This window comes from Lethenteron reissneri, chromosome 17 (genome assembly GCF_015708825.2).
Source record: "Lethenteron reissneri isolate LAM-NWPU_2019-01 chromosome 17, ASM1570882v1, whole genome shotgun sequence".
Lineage (NCBI taxonomy): Eukaryota > Metazoa > Chordata > Hyperoartia > Petromyzontiformes > Petromyzontidae > Lethenteron > Lethenteron reissneri.
Genome location: NC_083795.1, coordinates 4296820 through 4316612, shown reverse-complemented (window position 1 = coordinate 4316612; position 19793 = coordinate 4296820). Strand labels below are relative to the sequence as shown.

The window sequence follows — 19793 nt, the reverse complement described above, 5'->3', positions numbered from 1 at the left end:
AAAGGGTGCAAATAAAAGCAGAGGTGCGCATTTAAAATACACTAAGAGACGGAAAGAGGAAAACATGAATTACATTACATTATATGCAAAAGAGACATAATTTGCCTGTGAAAGGAAGGCAAGCGGGCTTGCACAGGACCAATCATGAGAGAAGGGATGATGGCCCACGGCTGAGACGAACAATTGAGTGGGCAGCCAACGGAGGAACCACGTCCGAGATGCGTGTATGTTGAACTTCTTTCGCGCCGTACGTAGCCAACCGTGATAATCGTAGGTGACGTTCTCCACAGAGATGGAGCAATGAAACGAGCTCGCTAGCAGGTGCAGGGTGACTTGTGCGCTTTGCAGGGCCAGGAGAGACGGGGACAACAACGTTGGGAAGCCTTCACCCACACAGTGGATCGATCATGCTGGACGATGGGCATGATGTGTTATTTGGTGGCCAACTCTTTCTCTTCCATGTAATTAACATGGGAACGATAGTAAGGATACGGATTTGCACTTATAGGGCGCTTGAATTGCAGGCACATGAACAGGCGATATCTGACAACAGTAACAAGGGACACTCAGTGATACGTATTTGTTTTAGCCATTCCACTGACGTGGGTCTTAGAAAAACTGCGATCTTCAGCACAGATTATTTCACTCAAAAGAGCAATCCAGACAGGCAGGCGTGCAGACACACAAAGACTCGTCTGATTACCTGGGATCTCAATGTACTTTTCGGTATTTTTTCTAAAGTCCTGCAATGCGGTATCTAAACAAGAAAAACAGAGCTAACGCCCATTAAGTTTAACAAACAGGTCAATTCACCCGTGTTGACATTGGTGGTACAGAGTATCCAGCTTGTCACTGCAACCGCGAGACATTTAAAAAAACGAACAATAAAATACACCACTCGGCTTACCCATTCATTAATTGTGGTTATAAGAACATTTTAATATTGCGTAACAACCTTAACAACATAGTTTTTTTCGTAAGCGATTATATAGTTGACAGATTTTTGGCCAACTGCCCACGTAATAGGCCTCGTTGCTCGTTATTTGGCACTGGCAAACATTTACAATGGATTTATGTTAAAATCGGTCGGTGAAAATGGTAAAGGTGCAGCCCTGCAATGACTTGCCACTGCTGGTGGAAGGTGCCACCACTAGGGGGAGCTCGCGATAACCGCCCTGGTGAGAGCCCTTGCGGAGGGTGTAATTATAATCAGTAACATGGTCGTGGTGTTACCGATTCGTGTCTTTTTTTTTGCTGTAAGTTTTCTCTGTCGGTTGAAACCGAGGTATTGTTTTTCTATTTTATTCGGTATTCAACAACGCACGGAAGACATCACCAGGATCAACGGACACGCACGGGAGTGCACTCAAGCCCGACCTTCTCAGACGGGTGTGGTTTGACTTGTGGGCTGAATGCGACAAATGAGGGTGAACCGGTTCTTTATGAAATTTTTATTTTCCCCACTTCTTTATTATACTGTGACGTGACACAGTTTTTAGTCAAACTAAACGAAGTATTTTTTTTATTTTATTTTACCAGCTAAAGCCCACTGATCTGTGTAACGACCTGGCCACAAATGATATCTTTAGATTTAAAGCTTTCGTGACTGCAGGGATTCATCTTCTTGGCTCTTTCGGTAAAGTCACGTAGAAGGGAAGTAATAAAATAATAAAAATAAAACATAATAAAATATTTCTCACGACGTTTCGGCCACAACGCAAGCAGCCGTCCGCATTCTTCACCTGATGACGGCTGCTTGCGTTGTGGCCAAAACGTCGTGAGAATTATTTTATTATGTTTTATTTTTATTATTGTATTACTTCCCTTCTACGTGATTTTACCGAAAGAACCAAGAAGACAAATGATATCTTATCACGTGGAAATGAATAGGCAACCAAATATTACTCTTTGGTTCTTTCGGTAAAGTCACGTAGATATAAAATAAAATAAATTAAATCACGACGTTTCGACTGCAACACAAGCAATAATCATCATCTGATGATGATCGACGCTTGTGTTGCAGTCGAAACGTCGTGATTTAATTTATTTTATTTTATACCTACGCGACTTTACCGAAAGAACCAAAGAGTATGGATCCCTGCAGTCACGAAAACTTCAAATCTAGATTCAACCAAATATTCCAAAGCACGTTGATTCTAAATGTGGAGAGAATAAAACCGGAGGACACGGAGAAAAATCCACGCGACCACGGGGAGAGAGGCATGCAAACTGCAAATATACAGCAGCAGGCGTCAGGGTCGAGATCGAATTCACGATCTCCTGTAGACCAGGCGAGGTTGTTAACATCTCGCCAACCGGGACGCTACCGAGGTGCAGCAGACCTCAAATTACTTGCTCACACCACTGCTAGCAAAGGGGCCTCCACTACTAGCAAGGAGGAGTTCTAGACAGCTCCCCTACTCTATCGCGTTATTGGCCTACTCTTCCACACTGACCAGACGCCTTTGAAGAGACGAGAAAACCCACAATTTACCCCGCTACACGCTACCTGCTGATCGTCTCGTTTAGCGTTCTATAGTTGGACGCATCCCATGGCAAAATGTTGTGCAAGTGGTACAGCTGGTTGTTGAAGCACGGATGATTTTGATATACACACACACAGAGCAAGGTGTAATTGCGCATTAAATATGTAACCTGTGGTCAATTTAAACTGTTCTGAATCATTGTGGTGGAAGATACAAGTTACGTCCATGGTGTTAAAATACACAACATTTTGGTGATTAATAAGGGAGGTGTTAATGGGGCAAACATTGTTTATGACAAGATACTATACTAAAAATCCAAATTGACGAAAGGGTGCATTCAGGTTATTGTGGAGCCTGCTTTAAAGTACAAATCTTGATGTAAATAAATGACCGTATAGTCATGTTACAAGTATGTTTTTTTATATTTAAGTCTGTGATATGTGTACTTAATTTCCTTTGAAAAAGACATACATGTTTTGACCACCACATGCAAATTACATGAACCATGCTTTGTATAACCCCAGGTGACAAACTTGAGTCATGCAAAGCGTCGCTCCCTATTGGGTTATGGAATTTGGACATTCGCTCGTCACATGTGTAAGCCACACCTCTGAGCCCTCCCCTGACACACGCAGTCGAGTATATATTTAAAACACACCTGCATCGCCTCCACGACACTCATTGGCACTGCACAGCTTTCGCAGCTCTTCCCACAGCATCGCCAGCCGTGTCAAGCGCACCACATCATCGCCAGCCGTGTCAAGCGCACCACAGCATCGCCAGCCGTGTCAAACGCACCACATCATCGCCAGCCGTGTCAAGCGCATCACAGCATCGCCAGCCTTGTCAAGCGCATCACAGCATCTCCAGCCGTGTCAAGTGCACCACATCATCTCCAGCCGTGTCAAGCGCATCACAGCATCTCCAGCCTTGTCAAGCGCATCACAGCATCGCCAGCCTTGTCAAGCGCATCACAGCATCGCCAGCCGTGTCAAGCGCACCACATCACCTGCAGCCGTGCGCAGCCTCCCCATGGCGGTGCGCCTCCAGTCGAGCTTCGGCAGTGGTCTCCGCGAGGAGTGCACGTGCTCCGTGTGCCTGGACATGTTCATCACGCCCTGCACGCTGCCGTGCGGCCACAGCTTCTGCCGCTCGTGCATCGAGACGCACTGGAGGGTGAACTGCTCGCGGAGCGGCTGCGACTGCCCGCAGTGCCGCCACGTGTTCCACAAGCGCCCCGCGCTCCAGACGAGCACCCCTCTGGCGAGCGTCATTGCGCAGCTCGGTCAGCGGTGCCCGTTCCGCGCCGCCGACGCCCTCGCGTTCATCTCGGCCGACCCGACGCGCTCCTCCCCGCCCGCGCTCTCCTCCCTCTGCGGTCTGTGCACGATGTCGCGCGTGCCGGCGGCCAAGGCGTGCCTCACCTGCGAGGTGTCGTTCTGCGGCGAGCACCTGCGCATGCACGACGAGACGGCGGCGTTTACGCGCCAAGCACCGGCTGCTGGAGCTGCCCGCGGCGGTGGCGGGGGGGCGGAGGAGGAGGAGGCGGCGGTGCGCGCGGTGCGCTAGGGGTGTGCGGGCGGCACGGGCGGCCCCTGGAGTTCTTCTGCCGCTCGGACCTGGCGTGCGTGTGCGCGGCGTGCGTCAACGACGGCCTCTGCCAAGGACACGTGGTCGAGGAGCTGCAGCTGGCGGTCGGGGGAGCGCAGGTGAGAGATGGGATGGGGGAGGAGGAGGGGGCGTTGAACAACGCGACATTTTATTGTTTAGTTGGACAGGTTTTTTACGGGGCAAACACAGTTGAAAATTCATAGTAAAGGGTTTCGCTGCTGCAATGACCAGCGGAGACGTCGTGCTCACATTGTAAATGTTGTGGGTTTACTCTCCGACACACCGGTGTGCTGAAGTAGTCACGGATTGGCACGCATTGTTTACGTGACAAACCTGAACAAATGGCTGTGTCGGAGGGTGGGGGGTTAACGACGCATTTACGCGATATGACCCCCCAAAAAAACCTTTGTTATGAATATTGGCCGCGAAAGCCTGTTTTGAAAATCTATATTGACTAGAGAGTGAATGCGACTGTGCACCATTAGAGGCGTTACATTTTTGACCACGCATACACGGTGACATGGGATCATGAGAGCCGTTCAATTCGAACTCAGTGCCTTCGACAATCTACACTGACCAGTGTGGTGAAGTATGGAAAAAAAAGAATCCCCACAACCCATATAGGCGTGGTGAAGCCCTCATCTGGCAGTGGAATGACATAAGGGCTTTGCACATTTCCTCTCCAATGTTGATTTGCACTCGGGCTGATGTGGGCTATGCAGAACAATTTAAGAGCCACATTTTTTTGCTGTCTGTTGCCTTTGTGGGAGATGAACCGCCAAAGCCACTCGGTTCAATGCAGGAGACTTGACACCTGCAGAATTTTGGAGAGAGAAAAAAACCGCACGGTTGTTCGTTCCATTTGCATGAATGTGTCAGCCAAATGACTTAAAGGCCACATGCTGCTGGCGATTTTCTTTTCTTGGGTTAGCTGCTGCTTACGTGTAATTTCAGCAACGTCCGAGGTATTGCACAATTTACGAGTTACATCACATGAAAGCCTCACGGCATGTCTGTTGATGGATGAGCTTTCAAGCCACAAAAGAGCAAAACATATCTGAATTTAATGAACAAAAAGTCCGTGCACATTTTAAATCACTGTCCAGATACGTTTGTGGGGAGGGGGGGGGCAATGACATATTTCGAGTTGTCGGCATATACTACACCGTAAGCAAGCCCCTCCCCCTCTGGCCGTGTGTAACATCACACTCGAAGCAGATCTTTTCCCCATATTAACTAAAACAATTTTATTCCATCAGGTATGGTAAGGCCCACTGAGATATACAGCTCTTTTCTAGAAGTGACCTAGGCCAGAAATGACAGCCCAACCAGAAGTGGCTTATCACGTGGAAAAATAGAGCAGACAAATACTTTAAATGCACGTTTCTAAATGTGGAGGGAAAACCCGGAAGACCCGGAGAAAAATCCACATGACCACGGGGAGAACACGCAAACTCCAAATATACAGGCGTCCAGGGGTCGGGATCGAACCCACGACGTCCTGTATACCGGGCGAGGCTGTTAACATGTTGCCACCTGCGGCTCCCCTATATATGAACGTTTTGATATTCGTACAATGGTTTCCTATGTTAGCATTTTGTCAAATGTATGTGTTCATATAGATCGATAGATATTCCATTCCTTTTTTTCTTCTTGGTTCTTTCGGTAAAGTCACGTAGTAGGGAAGTAATAAAATAATAAAAAGTAAAACATTATTTTTATTAAATAAAACATTATTTTTATTATTTTATTACTTCCCTACTACGTGACTTTACCGAAAGAACCAAGAAGATGAATCCCTGCAGTCACGAAAGCTTTAAATCGAAAAATTCCATTCCTTGTTATGAAAATACAATGTCGCCTATATAACCTCCTACTACTATACCTTCATGCCTGTTTTTGAACGGGACAACCACAATCCAACACTCGATGAGTATTCACACGTGTGTCTTGTTTTTATTTGCATACAGATGGACCTAAAGCAGAAGAGACAAAAGCTTAAAGTCAAACAAATGACGGTGTCCAAGAGCAAAATCGAATATGAAATAGCCACCAAAGATATTATGGTGAGTTCTACTCACACATTCGTAGTCACTGATTTATTGAAATAAATGTGTTACATTATCATTATTATGATAGCAAGTAATGTCATATGCTCAGCGCAGATATATTAATAGTGTTAAATATTGGACATTTAGTTGAGCGTACAGGATACCAGTGGACGAAGATAACACAAAGCTTGCCACCACTTTGTTTATAAATTGGAAAGTATCATCCTGCTATGCACACAGCTACAAAAATCCCTGTATAGATTATTGCATTTCTTTTAACAACCAAATATGAAGATCAATGCAGCAGACTAGGGGACGGTGTGGCCGGGATGGTATCCACCTGCCTTTGCTTCTCAAATATCGATGTTGACCGGCAAAGTCGCCAGTTCGATTTGACCTCCCCGCACAGGAGTTGAATCAACGGGGCAAGCCGATTAAATCCGCCCAACTGTGTCCATCCACCTGTACACATTTGTGTACCACAATTCGTGAATCAACAGATCGCGTGTGGTGAGATAATGTGCGGGTACTCCAACCACTTCAATGGTCTGACCAGCGTGGAAGAGTAGGCCAAAGTACCCTCTCGAGGGGGCTCTCTAGAGATCGTTGTAGCAGAGGTCCTTACACCAGTAGCGGCGCAAGCCCAGCAATTGCACGGCTGCACCTTTACTTCCTTGACATTATTAACACACTATCTCGAAAGCGCATGAGGCCATTGTCAAAACCAAATGCTCCGCAGTGCATTGCAACGAATTAGGAGAATGCCCCCTGGCAGACGTGCACATTCCCAAAGGTGTCTCACCGATTCACCGATCGTGTGGATTTTCTGAACAAGTCAGCACGGTTTTAATTTTGTCGGGATCAGAACTGACGCCCGTCGCGTGCGCGCTTGCAGGGTTCGTGCGTGTCCCTGAAGCTGGAGGTGGTAGACCGCTTTGGGCGGGCGCGCCGAGCTCTGGACGAGCGCGAGCGGGCGGCCGTCATCACCATCGAGATGGAGCAGAGCCGGCTGCTGGCGCTCGCCAACGACCGCATGGCGCAGCTCGAGCAGCAGCTCGTGGCGCTGCGGGAGGCGGAGGAGCAGCTCAACGCGCAGGGGGCCATGGGCGACGCGCTCGCCTTCATGCAGGTGAATGTGGCGGCACGGGGAGACGCGCCACGTGTAACGCAGCCGCTGTCGAAATAGTGTTCCGTCGATAGTTCCTGCTCCCAGGCACCACGGGGGCAGCGCGCCGTGCAAGCGCGTGCGCGGTCCACGGGTCAAACGTGGGATGTGTCGGCGACAATTTCGACGGCGCAGGTTCAAATTGAGCGCGCGCAGTGTAAACTGGTTCGCGTTGGCCAAGCATCACCCCAATGGTGGCGACGTTGCCTGAAAATTATTCGATTTCGAATTGCGCACGGCAGCATTGCACCCCTCCCTACTGCGAACACTTGGCAAGACCCTAATGAACAAGAGCTGAGACCCATTGAGGCTTTCCTGGGTAAATACAGTGGGAATAATAATACTTACATGTACATTTTGAATATAAATTGTGTTTCTTTTTTAAATTTCGGAATGCACCGATTGGCAATGTTTATTGCACTCGACATGGACAATTACGTCCGTGTGTCCGTAAAGAGAGCGCTCATTGTTTAGTTACAGATGACAATTTGTTTGAGCTGTGTTGTTGAAATGTTCGCAACGCATTCCTTATACACTTAAACTTTTAGAATGTGCCTCAGTTTGTTAACAACTCATTGGTAGCCATTGCTTTTACCGTTAACTGAATTCTTAAATTTAATACGCACCCAAAGATTAACGGCAAGTAGTTGGTGACTATTAACTTTGGGGTGCGGGGTAGGAGGTAACTTTCGGAATAACAAGTGTTTGTTTAAAAAAAAAATTCCGCTGCTGCAGTGCTTTAAAGCAGAATGTATCAATGTTTCAAACAAGATCTGAAAGAGTAACCCTGTGGCTCATGCGTGCCTCTGTTAAAATGCTTTACACGCTGGTTAAAATGTATTCCTGACACACCTTGCATTTGGCGTGTGCGTGTTCGCAGGGTTACTCGTCTGCTTCGAAGAGGTAAGCTGTCAATGACTTCCTTTTCACTCACATGGTGTACAGTGCTGGCTATAATCAGATATGTGAATGACGAGAAAATGAATCGTAACAGAAACGAACAGTGCAGGGCACAAAACCATGAGTTTCAAACAACAACAACAACACACGGAAACGTGTACCAGAAGTCCTCGGCCTCTGTGCGTTACGGAAAGTCCATCACCAACTCCTGCCCAAAGTGACTGTGCTCCTTTTGTCTTGGTGACCGAATGACAATCGGATCTGAGATAGGAAATGTATATTTCACCATTTTTCAACAAACTCTATCATCATTGGCTTGATAGAACCGCGAGGCCGGTGACAATTGCCAGCAATTTCTTTGGTTCCCAGGTAAATCCCACTGAGCTCTTTTTCAGAGGACACCTGGCCACGCGTCATAGCTCATCGAAGTGACTCGTCATGTGTGCGAATTTAAAGTAGCCAAATCATCTAAACGCGTGTTTCTAAATGTGGAGGTAAAATACCGGAGGACCCGGGAGAAATTTCCACACGATCGCGGCGAGAGAGACGCGCAAACTCCAGATATACAGCAGACGTCAGGTTTGGGATCGAACCCACGACCTCCAGCACACCAGTCGAGAGTCATAACGTCTCACAACCGTAGCACCCATTCTTTTTCTTCTTTGCTCTATCGTGGCTTCAAGGCCATCCCCCCCCCCCCACCCGATAGAAATGGCTCCCGTGGCGAGCGTGGAGTTTGACGTGTGGCTTAGCGGGGCGCTTGTGTGCCGTTGTTGTCTGCAGGGTGGAAGCGCTGTTTGGGCTGCCCATGGATGAAGGTCCCACGCTGCAGGTGGAGACGCCAGCCGTGACCAGCGTCAAGGCCTGGCTCGAGAGGCTCATCCGCACCCTGGATGGCAGCAAGGACACAAACGCCAACCTCAAGCTCATGTGTAAGCCCGGTGCACGCCACGCAGTCCGCACGGACGTGATGGCCACTGTGGTGGATATTATGGTCATTAGTGATGATGGATATACATGATGGTTATTTTGTGATAATCACAATGATCTTACGATGGTTTTTTATGGCGGTGATGATAGTTATTGGCAATGGTGGTGACAACTTTGATTGATAGTCATGGGTGGTGATGATGTATGTATGTTGAACTTATGTCACACCATGCTAATCAAATTGTGCGGGGAAAGGGACAACTCATTGATGGCTATTCGTAATGATGATAGCAATGAGAATCACAATATAATTGTATCACGAAGATTTCTGATAACAATAAGGAAGGTTAGTCAGTTTAACACGTAGGCTTTCGCGACCAATATCATCCATCAGTTAGACTTCTCCACAAATCTGGCCGTCGCCTGATGAAGCTGGTTGTAATTACTGGCGAAACGTCGTGCTCCGATTGTAAATGTTGCGGCTTGGCTCTCCAACACACCGGTGTGTTGTACTAGTAACGAATTGGCATGTTGTTTACGTGACAACCCTTATTAGTTGGCTGTGTCGGATGGTGGCAGGTTTATTTATATTTACGTGATCTAACCCACCCCCCCCCCCACCCCTATATTATGGATGATATTGTTCGCGAATGCCCTACTACTAGGCGTTCCACCTGAAGGCGGAAGCTTGTGTTGCCTCCGAAACGTCGTGATTTTTATTTTATTTTACTTTTATTAATTTTTATTTTTTACCTACGTGACTTTACCGAAAAGCCTAAGAATATGAATAAAAGTGTCGTGTTGACGATGACGCTGACACGCATTTGTGGCACGTGCAGACGGGCAGCTCGTGACACTCGACCCCGACACGGCGAGCACCAGCCTCCTGCTGTCCCAGGACGGGCGCATGGCGGCCACCAGCTCCCGCCGCCTCTCCTACCCCGAACGGCCCGAGCGCTTCGACCACTGGTGCCAGGTACTGTGCCGCGACCGCAAATCACGCATCCCACACCGAGCTCCTGCGGCCAATTCCTGCCAGGCCAGGGACCACCAGTGACATGGAAAGGGGATGATCCATCACCAGGCAGCCCGTGCTTCCTAATGTCTGATCTTGGCTGCCAGTTTCTCATTGGCGAAAGCTATTTAAACTAAATGTTTTGTTTTTTAAACCAGGTAAGACCCACTGAGTTAAAAATCTCTTTTTCAGATTTGACCTGGCCACAAATGATAGCTTAAACGAAGTTGCTTATCACATGGGAATTTATAGCAGCCAAATACTCATGCAACGTTGATTCTAAATGTTTCTAAAGCTGATCTGAGCTCCAATCAGACAGACTCCACACCACACCCCCAGAATCAAAATCTTTATTTTAGACTGGAAAAATCAGATGAGCTATAAAGTTATTTTTCACGGATGTACCCACCCGCTCGTCTTCCCACTCAAAAGCGTGATGTCTCTCGCACGGCCCCGGGAGCCTTAACCATGCAACAACGGGGAAGCAACTCTCTTGTTATAAATTCAATTATTTCCAACTCACATTCTTTGGTCTTTCGGTAAAGTCACGTCGATAGGTTCAAAGAAAAATAAAACTTCGTTACCGAAAGACCCAAAGAATATGAATTCCTGCAGTCACGAAAGCTTTAAGTCAAGATTTTCCAACTCGTTTTTGTCTTTCTTTTTTTGTTATTTTTTTTGTACATATCTTCGTGACTTTATCGAAAGACCCAAAGAATATGAATTCCTGCAGTCACGAAAGCTTTAAGTCAAGATTCATGTTTGCCTTATCTGCTGGGCCACGCTGTGGACGGTAGATGGCAGTGCAGCAAAAGTGTTGTGTTTCCACATTCATACGTCCACGGCTTCCACCGAGACCGAGCCGCAGACTGATGTGAAGTGCGGTCAAATTACCAGCACAACATTCACGACGTAGGGGGAGGCCCTCATTTCAGTCGTGAATTGACAAAACAGCTGTGTAGGTGGACGTATTTCCTGTAGACGTGCCCTGGTTGCGACAGGCGCACGAGTTTCAGTCGTGTTTTACTTCTAGCGGTGCCGTTTGGCTCTCCAGCAATATTTTCGGGCAGTACCGTTTAACTGCACGTGCTGGAAGCGTCCAGTTCTCCATACCAGTGGGGTAAATTTCACGCAGCTATTTTTTTCAATCCCCGGCAAACGGAGCAAAATGTCGAACACTGTGCCGAACAACACGTGGTGACAACCCCACAAAAACCATATCACCCGAAGCGCATTCGAGCCGTGCTTTTATTTCTGCAATTGTTTTCTGGATGGGGTAAGGATGAACCCGATCATGACTCCATGCCCACGTGCCCCTACCCCCCTCCACAGGTGATGTGCCACCAGGCGTTCGCGAGCGGCCAGCGCTACTGGGCTGCGACCGTGAGCGGCGGGGACACGTGGCGCATCGGCGTCGCCTACGGCTCCATGGGGCGCAAGGGCAGCAGCGGCTCGAGTCTGCTGGGGCTGAACGGCGCGTCGTGGTGCCTCGCGCAAGCCCAGTGCGAGTGCGCTGCGTGGCACGACGAGAAGCACCAGTCGGTGGTCGTGGCCGAGCCGCCACGCACCGTCGGCGTCTTCCTGGACTACGGCGCCGGAGTGGTCACTTTCATCGACGCGGAGCGCATGGCCGAGCTGTACACCTTCCGCGCAAAGTTCACGCAGCCGCTCTACCCCGCGTTCCAGCTCGGTGGCAAGACCACGCTCGTCATCTGTCCCTGAGGGGTCGTCTCGTCGACGTTGCAAGCGGCGCTGCCGAACGCGCTGAGAAGTCGCCAAACGTGATTGGAACGTCGCGAGTTTCCGCGGGTCACTCGTTGCTGTTGGTGGGGTTTTTACGCAGCTTTGTCGCAAGATGCTGTCCACGGGCTTGATTGAGATGATGCGCAAGAGAATGATTGGTTAATGTTCCGAAGTGAAATGATGAATGGAATTGTTTATTTTGTGTGTGATGATGATGGTTTGAGACTTACGTACTGTGAACGTGGGAATTTGTTGACACCATGATTTCAAAGGTCAGCCAGGCAGCGATAATGAAGGTCACACGTCTGAAAAATGCCAATATACAGTGGTCTTCTAACGTAATAAAAGTTATTTGTACATAGTTGTATGCTATATTCCAAGGTTAGTCGTACTTTCTAATATATTTACTCGTGTAAACGCACTTATTGTAGGAATGCTTGTAATAATCCACACTTTTTAAAAGTACAAGCCGGAGTGCTGCATCTCCACAGGTGGAGTTGGTGTGGGTAGTAAGGGCTGTATGATTTAATATTTTCCGACGTCCTCCAACTTCGCTCCACCACAACCCAACAGAGGGCGGAGAGTGGCAGGGACATTTTTTTCCAGAGCTCGGCCCCGGGCAGCTCCGGCGCAAAAACACATTGTCCTGCGTGGGGGGAGCTGGTAGGAACGTTGGGTTGCTGTCAATGGCCAGGGTCAACGGCGGCGTGGTGTATTCCGCAAATATGCCCGACTGAGGGCGGGCACAAGCCGGCGTGAGTAGGTTAAACATTGAGTTTTATAAGGGCACCACGGGGTGACCAGCCCCACCCAGCCCCCTCACCCCACCCAGCCCCTCCCTGCACGACGGACGGACACAATAATCCCCTGTGGGCTGGTGTAACCAGGAGGTTCCTACCAGTATAAATCACCCTGGGTATGCGCAGGTGGCTGGGGTCGTCCCACGCCTGATGCAACAACAAAAGTGCTTACATGGCGTCATCACGGTATGCGGTTTTGTATTTTTACATAAAATATAACCTAAATTAAAATATATTATGGAGTAAATGTATGCATTGTTTGAACTGTATGACCTTGAAGGTTCTGTATAATGAGCAATTGTGTAATGCACCTCGTATCTACAAATACCTTTTGAAGCAACGTGATGTTGCGTGTTTCAAGTGCCTATTCCTTTAACATGCACTTACTTCAGGGCACATTTCCATCGTTTTTGTAACGCAGACGTTTTTTTAAACAAGTGAATCTCATGCCCAATGCGAACATATTTAACCGTTAATGCAGAAAGGCCGAATCAACATCATGTGCCTGGCACTTCCCACCTTTTTTATTAGCAACCTATAACCTATTTTATTACCAGGTAAAGCCCACTGAGCTTTATAGCATGTTTTTGAGAAGCGACCTGGCCACAAATGATATCTCAACGAAAGTGGCGAATCACGTGGAAATGTATAGCAGTGAAACGTGGAGGGAAAGAAAACGGAGGACCCGGAGAAAACTAAAAAATATGCAGACGTCAGGTTCAGGGATCGAACCCACGGCCCTCGTGCATGCGAGGGTGGTAACATCTCGCTCCCGTGGCGTTCCCTTCCCACCGTGTTTTAAACCGACGATTGGGTGTGCGTCTGGTAAACCGGGAGTAGTTTGCGTGACCAGATTCGCCTTTGACAGGCGTCTTATAATCGGGAGAATGTGTTATCATCGTTGATGCGGTGGGTGCCTTGTGCTGCTGCAATTTGGTGTAGCGTTGCTTCAGCAGCAATAATTTACTTGAAATAGATGGGGAAGTTTGTGGAATAACCTTGGAAGAGGTTCAATTATATTTCTCTGGATGCGAACTCTTTGCCCGGTTAGTGAAAATTGTATTTACACTTTAGGGTCAAAATGTGAACAGCTATTATCAATCAGTGGTGTAAATCTTTTGCCAAGTAATTTAACGGCACGTCGATTGTATGTTATGTTCTGACAGGCGTCATGGATTTTAAAGTGCCAATGATAACACTTTTGGCAGGCTTGTGTTGTGTGAAATCCAGTTGAATTCACAGTTAAAACATCTTTATTCATACTTGAAGTACATCAAAGCCCATCGTGACGATATAATTGTGAAATTGAATTACAAAAGGATAACCGATATCGCGATCATCGTGAAAACTTGTATCGTTGAGCGAAATCGGCGGCAAATCTTAACGCATTCGGTGACGCTGCGTTGGTGGTGGTACAAATGCAAAAATAACAAACTCAACACGGTCGTCAATAACTGTGGCATTAAAAAGTAAAAAAAAATGTAACGGACGACATTTCAGACAATCGCCCTTTAGCTATTTTTTTTTATCAAGTTACGTTACAGGTACGCATTTATTGGGTTAGGATTTGGTTTCAGGAATAACGCAAGCTCCCTCCCCCGCGTCAGGGGTCCGGTCTAGTCCCAGTCTTTGCCTCTCAACCCATGGTACGAAAGACCTACACATTTTCATTCAAACACAATCTATCCACTGTTGGACGAAGGCATCCCCCCCCCCCCCAAGCCGTCGGCATCTCTCGCGGTCTCGCGATGATGCAAACGCCCGACAGTGGCTCTCTTCGTTTTTGGGGGGTTTGGTGGCCCCTCAATCAATCCGCGCTCCCAAACCGCCCCCTCTTGGGTTACCAAGTCTACAGGGTGGTCCAGATGTCTTGTGAGCCCCCCCCCCCATAACTAATTGACCCCCCAAACATGTTTTTGTTCCTTTGCATATTCATTTCTGTTTTAAATCAATCTTACTTAAAAAAAATATATTAAGTTTTTGAAAATTAAATGGTCAATCACAAGCCATCTGGGCCACTCTGAGAGATAACATTGCCACACTTAACAAGGTGTTAGAAAGGCATTTGTTACAAGTGGGAGACACAGCGGTAACCCTCATGCCTCAGCAAGCGCGTGGGTTTCCTATGGCCCCTGTGTGGAGTGTGTTTTCGTGTTACAGCCCACAGCTAAAGCAATGTAACCGGTATTAGCCAAACATCGAAATGCAGAAAATCGCCCAATTCATATTACACAGGAACATCAATAACTTGACGCGACTAACGAAAACATTTTGAGACGCGGTGAATCTTTGCGCTCACGTGACACGGCCAAGAGGCAGAGGAAACAAGAGAGCAAGAGATGTGGTGAATAAAAGTTGGAATCAACTCAAAGAGATCGCCACACGTTAACAACTTGGAACGACAACCTTGTCGCCGCAACGCGTCACCGAATTTTCACACCACCCCACGCACACATTCAAAACTTTCTCTTTCACGGTTTCACCAGAACGCTGGATGGAGGCTGCAACCCCATGGCCGGCCGCGAAACAGGCTTAAGAAGGAGCCGACCTAAATTAAAAACGAAAACCATCCGCAACACATCACCAAACAATACAAAAAAACTGTCCAAAGCCTTCAAACATTCGCGTGGTTCCCAAGTGCCACCACGTGGGCGTCTCCCTCCGTCTCGGCTCCACGTGGTTCTTGCCGCCCCGCCCCCTCGTGGTGGTCACGTGGTTCTTGCCGCCCCGCCCCCTCGTGGTGGTCACGTGGTTCCTGGGCGTCTCGTGCCGCCCTGAAGCTGAATCGCACACACGGCGACAAGATGGGGATTAAGACGCAAGACGAAGACGAATCCACCCCCCCAACACACACACACGTGTTGTTAGCATGTAACAAGACTTGTTGGGGAGGCAAGTTGCTGTTGGCGAGTGGCACACGAGGGGGTGGCCGCCGCCACCACGCCCGGCCGCCACCACGCCCGGCCGCCTTTGTCTCCCCACCAGTGGCGACGTTTTTACACACCGCAAACCGTTTGAGGCCGAGTCGACCTAGAGGAGGCAGCCCAGCACCCGGTTCAGATTGACCGTCATTGGTGCTGGTGGCCGTGAGCTGGAATCGAACGCGGCTTGCCGTGTTCGGAGGGCAGCGCGCTAACCGTTGCACCACCGCTCCCCCAACTTTCCACAGCAAAGTGTTGTTCACTCATTTTCGGAGGGTAGGGGAGACGCTTTCACCGATCAGACATCACCCTTAGATGTCAACCCATAGATGTCAACCTATACGGTTTACCCCGTATTCTTGTACAGGGAAATTTTATTTTCAGGTCCATACGGCGTACAGCCGTTTCATAACGGGCAAAAATAATGATGTTTGTGTCTATTTGTTAGTGTTTCTCCATTGTCATGGGACTTTGTAGGATGAAAGTTGAGATGTATAAGGGGCACGGGGTGACCAATAAGGTCTGAATTGGTCTGTAATAAGGTAGGGCACTGATAGGGGGTTGACAGGTACGGTCACGAATTTTGTAGGTGGGGGGGGGGCGCCACACGTTTGAAATGATTGGGGCTTGACAGCATCACGATGATGATGATGGGGGGGGGTTTAACATGTAGGGTTTCACGACCTCTTACTCGATCTAATCCAAAAACACCTCTATTATGGATGATGGGGGGGGGGGGGGGGTTGGCCGCACTAAAGGCCACCAAGGGCCCACTAGTGGCCCTGCGGCCTTGCGATGAAGAACGCCGTTCTACAGCGTGGCCACGGTTTGCAACACTTGGCCTGCACACAAATAAACCCACAACACTCTCGGTAGATAAGTGACCTGGAGAACGGCGCGAATATCGACTGAAAGCTTATGGGGGGAAAATAACGTTCAAACATGCATAAAGATATGTACGAACCCTATTAATAATGAACAAAACCAATATTAATAATGCAAATACAACAATGAGTAAATGTATGCGTGTATGTATGTTGAAAATGTTTCGCACCGTAGAAGCCAACCGCGTTTATAACATGATTATAATAAATTTAGATTTAAAGCTTTCGTGACTGCAGGGATTCATCTTCTTGGTTCTTTCGGTAAAGTCACGTAGAAGGGAAATAATAAAACATAATAAAATAATTCTCACGACGTTTCGGCCACAACGCAAGCAGCCATCCTCAGGTGAAGAACAGGTCTGTCGGGAAGACAGCGGATGAGTGCGACAGCGTCTTTCCGACAGACCTGTTCTTCACCTGAGGATGGCTGCTTGCGTTGTGGCCAAAACGCCGTGAGAATTATTTTATTATGTTTTATTATTTGATTATGTCCCTTCTACGTGACTTTACCGAAAGAACCAAGAAGATGATTATAATAGGCTAATATGTAAAGTTACCTTTAATGATGATGATGATGGTGACGTGAGTCCTTCTTGCGGATCATCACGGGAAGATCCCGGGGAGGAGCGGGGCGATCCTGGGTCCAGCTGGAGGTGCCGGGCAGTGGCTCGCCGAGGATGGTGGTGGTGGTGCTGTCGCAGACGGCGGATGAATGCGATTGAAAGTAACTTGCGATTGGCATCCGCTTCGCCTTCCTCCACAGGTCCTTGTAAACCTCCCGGTAGGGATCCAACACGGCGTCCATCTCCCTCTTGAATCGCACGCTCCGCTCCACCAGCGGGTCCGCCTCGAACACTTTGTCCTTAAGTTCCGACGCCAGTTGCATAATCTCTGCCAGCGTTTTCAAATTCAGCCGAGACTTACCGCTCGCATAATCCTCCTCTTCCCCATCATCACCACTCTCGCCATCGCCTGCCTTGATGCGTTCTTTAAGGTCCTCCTCCTCCTCGGTGCGCGACTCTATGAGCACAACGAGATCAGCACCTTGCAGATCCTCGTGCGCTTCCTCCGCACCGGCGGTCCTGGCCACCCCGGCAAGCCGACTCGGGTCGCCGTGGAGCGACGACGGCGAACCGGGCACGTCGCTGGCGCAGAGGAGGCTCGGTCCGTCGTCGTCGTTGGGCGCCTTCGATCCCGAGCGTTCCTCCTTGGAGATGTACGTCCTCGTGGGCATCTTCTTCCAAAACAAGCCCAGCTCGTCCACGTCTAACACCTGTCCGGGTTTGCAATCCTCATCCTCCTCGTCCACCACCTTCTTATGGCACACACGATAAGCCGCTTCATCAGCCACGGTATCCATCGACTCGCCGACCAACTTGACGTTTTGTAGCGAATATCGCTTCTTAAAGTTTTCGAACCATCCCTTACTCGCCGCAAATGGGGTGCGTGACTTCTTACCGCTGTTGTTGCTGCTGCTGCTGCTCTCGCCGCAAGAACTTTGCACCGAGCGCTCGTAAAACCGCAGGGCCCGGTCACGAATATCCACGCCGCTCAAGGGGACACCCATCCGCGTCTGATCCTCGATCCAGAGATTCAGGGCCCTCTCCATCTTCTCCATGTGCGGGTCGCGGGTGTAGAACGACGCTCTCGCGGACCTGGGCACACATTCGCTCACGCTGGCACGGATGGCCACCTCGCTCTTCTTGATGTATCGCACCGTCGACTCGTTGACGCCGTAGAGACGACCCACCGACGCGGCGCTCTCACCCCGGGCCAGGCGGTCCAGCAAAGCGACCTTTTCACTCAGGGGCATGATCTTTTTCGCACGCTTCACCCGCTTCTTTGCCACCCTGTCGCCTCCCTTGCGCTTCGGGGCCATGGTCGACGGGGGTCAGGGGTCGGGCGGGGGACGAGTTTCAAAAAGGCAAAACAATGAATGCGTTCACAACTTCATCTTGCGAACGGTGCGGCTGGAGGTAGAGAGATAGAGAGAGCATCGTCCCACGAGTCACTGGCAGCACGGGGAACTCGATTGTCTAACACGCCGGGTCAACGATGTGCAGTCGTTCAACGCGGTTTTCAAAAGCACCTAAAACGCGGTGAACATCACATTAACATCTCCCCCACCACCACCGTTGTAGAAATGCTTCCCCATTCCGTAACGACAAGGCATGAAAGTATCGTCAAAGAGGAGGAGGAGGAGAAGCTCGCAACGACACCCACTGATTAGCCACGGTGGGTGCAGCAGCAGGAGCAGCAGGAGGAGCAGCAGCAGCACCGGCGGGGATTGCGGTGCCCGCGTGGGGGCCCGGGCGGCGGGCAGGCGGCAGGGAGACGTGGGGGACGAGGGGGTCGGCATCTTGCCGCCCTCCTCCTCCTGCTGCTCCTGCTGCTCCTGCCATGCGCGTTCGGGGAAGGCGTCGCACCCGGCGCCGATTCGCCGCCTCTCGGATTTCCGTGGAGAGAAGACGACGACAACAACAACAACCACCACCAGTCGCCCTAAGGTCAAACAAACAAAAAGGAAACTCGCTGAAACAAAAAGGCGCGCACGCCGCCAGCGTGCGCGGGACCCGAGGGGGGTGTGCGCGGGGCTTGTTTTATTTGTGTTGCTGGTGACTTTGTGTATTTCGAATCGAAATCGCCTCCAGTGCTGTTGCTGCTGGCGGCAATAAAAGTTGTGTAAAAGTCAAAAGTCTCTCTCTGTCTCTCTCTCCCTGTCTCTCTGTCTCTCTCAATGTCTCTGTCCAATAAAAGTTGTTTCATGTCTCTCTGCCTGTCTCTCTCTGCCGTCTTGCACCGTGGCGGCGTGCAGGCCCCGACGGTGCCCCCCCCCTTGACCCCCACACCCCCCCTTGACCCCCACACCCCCCCCTTGACCCCCACACCCCCCCCTTGACCCCCACACCCCCCCCCTTGACCCCCACACCCCCCTTGACCCCCACACCCCCCCTCATTGAGGGGCGGGCGCGGCGGCCGAGGAGGGAGGGGCCGAGTGCTCGTGACCACGCCCCCTCCCTCCCACCGGAAGTTCGCCCCCTCCCTCCCCGCAAATTCTTCGCATTTCTTTTAAACATTCAGATTAGCATCTCGTAGTAAGTCGGCTTTCTCCCCACCAATATCATCCATAATACACGTTTTATGGGTTAGATCGCGTAGATATATAAATGTGTCGTTAAACCCGCCACAGCCAACTAGTAAGGGTTGTCACGTCAACAGAACGTGGCCAATTCGTCACTAATACAGCACTAGTGTGTAGTGTAGTGTATAGTGTAGTGTATAGTAGT

General features: G+C 49.5%; 1 protein-coding gene and 1 pseudogene across 1 annotated transcript; one reads left to right on the top strand and one right to left on the bottom strand.

Moving 5' to 3' along the window:
* The first annotated feature begins 3377 nt into the window (after positions 1-3377).
* Positions 3378-14195, top strand: LOC133343340 (tripartite motif-containing protein 14-like; annotated as a pseudogene).
* Positions 13912-19275, bottom strand: LOC133343341 (uncharacterized). Its single transcript, XM_061552870.1, has 2 exons — positions 17064-19275; positions 13912-15481 (listed from the first exon to the last, which is right to left on the bottom strand). Exon 1 carries the CDS (start codon positions 18383-18385, stop codon positions 17066-17068), a length of 1320 nt encoding a protein of 439 aa, XP_061408854.1. The 5' UTR covers positions 18386-19275; the 3' UTR covers positions 13912-15481; positions 17064-17065.
* Between the last annotated feature and the right edge of the window lie 518 nt (positions 19276-19793).

Excerpts from the sequence above, each read along its gene's own strand:
- LOC133343341 (XM_061552870.1), bottom strand. The coding sequence starts at position 18,385 with ATGGCCCCGAAGCGCAAGGGAGGCGACAGGGTGGCAAAGAAGCGGGTG.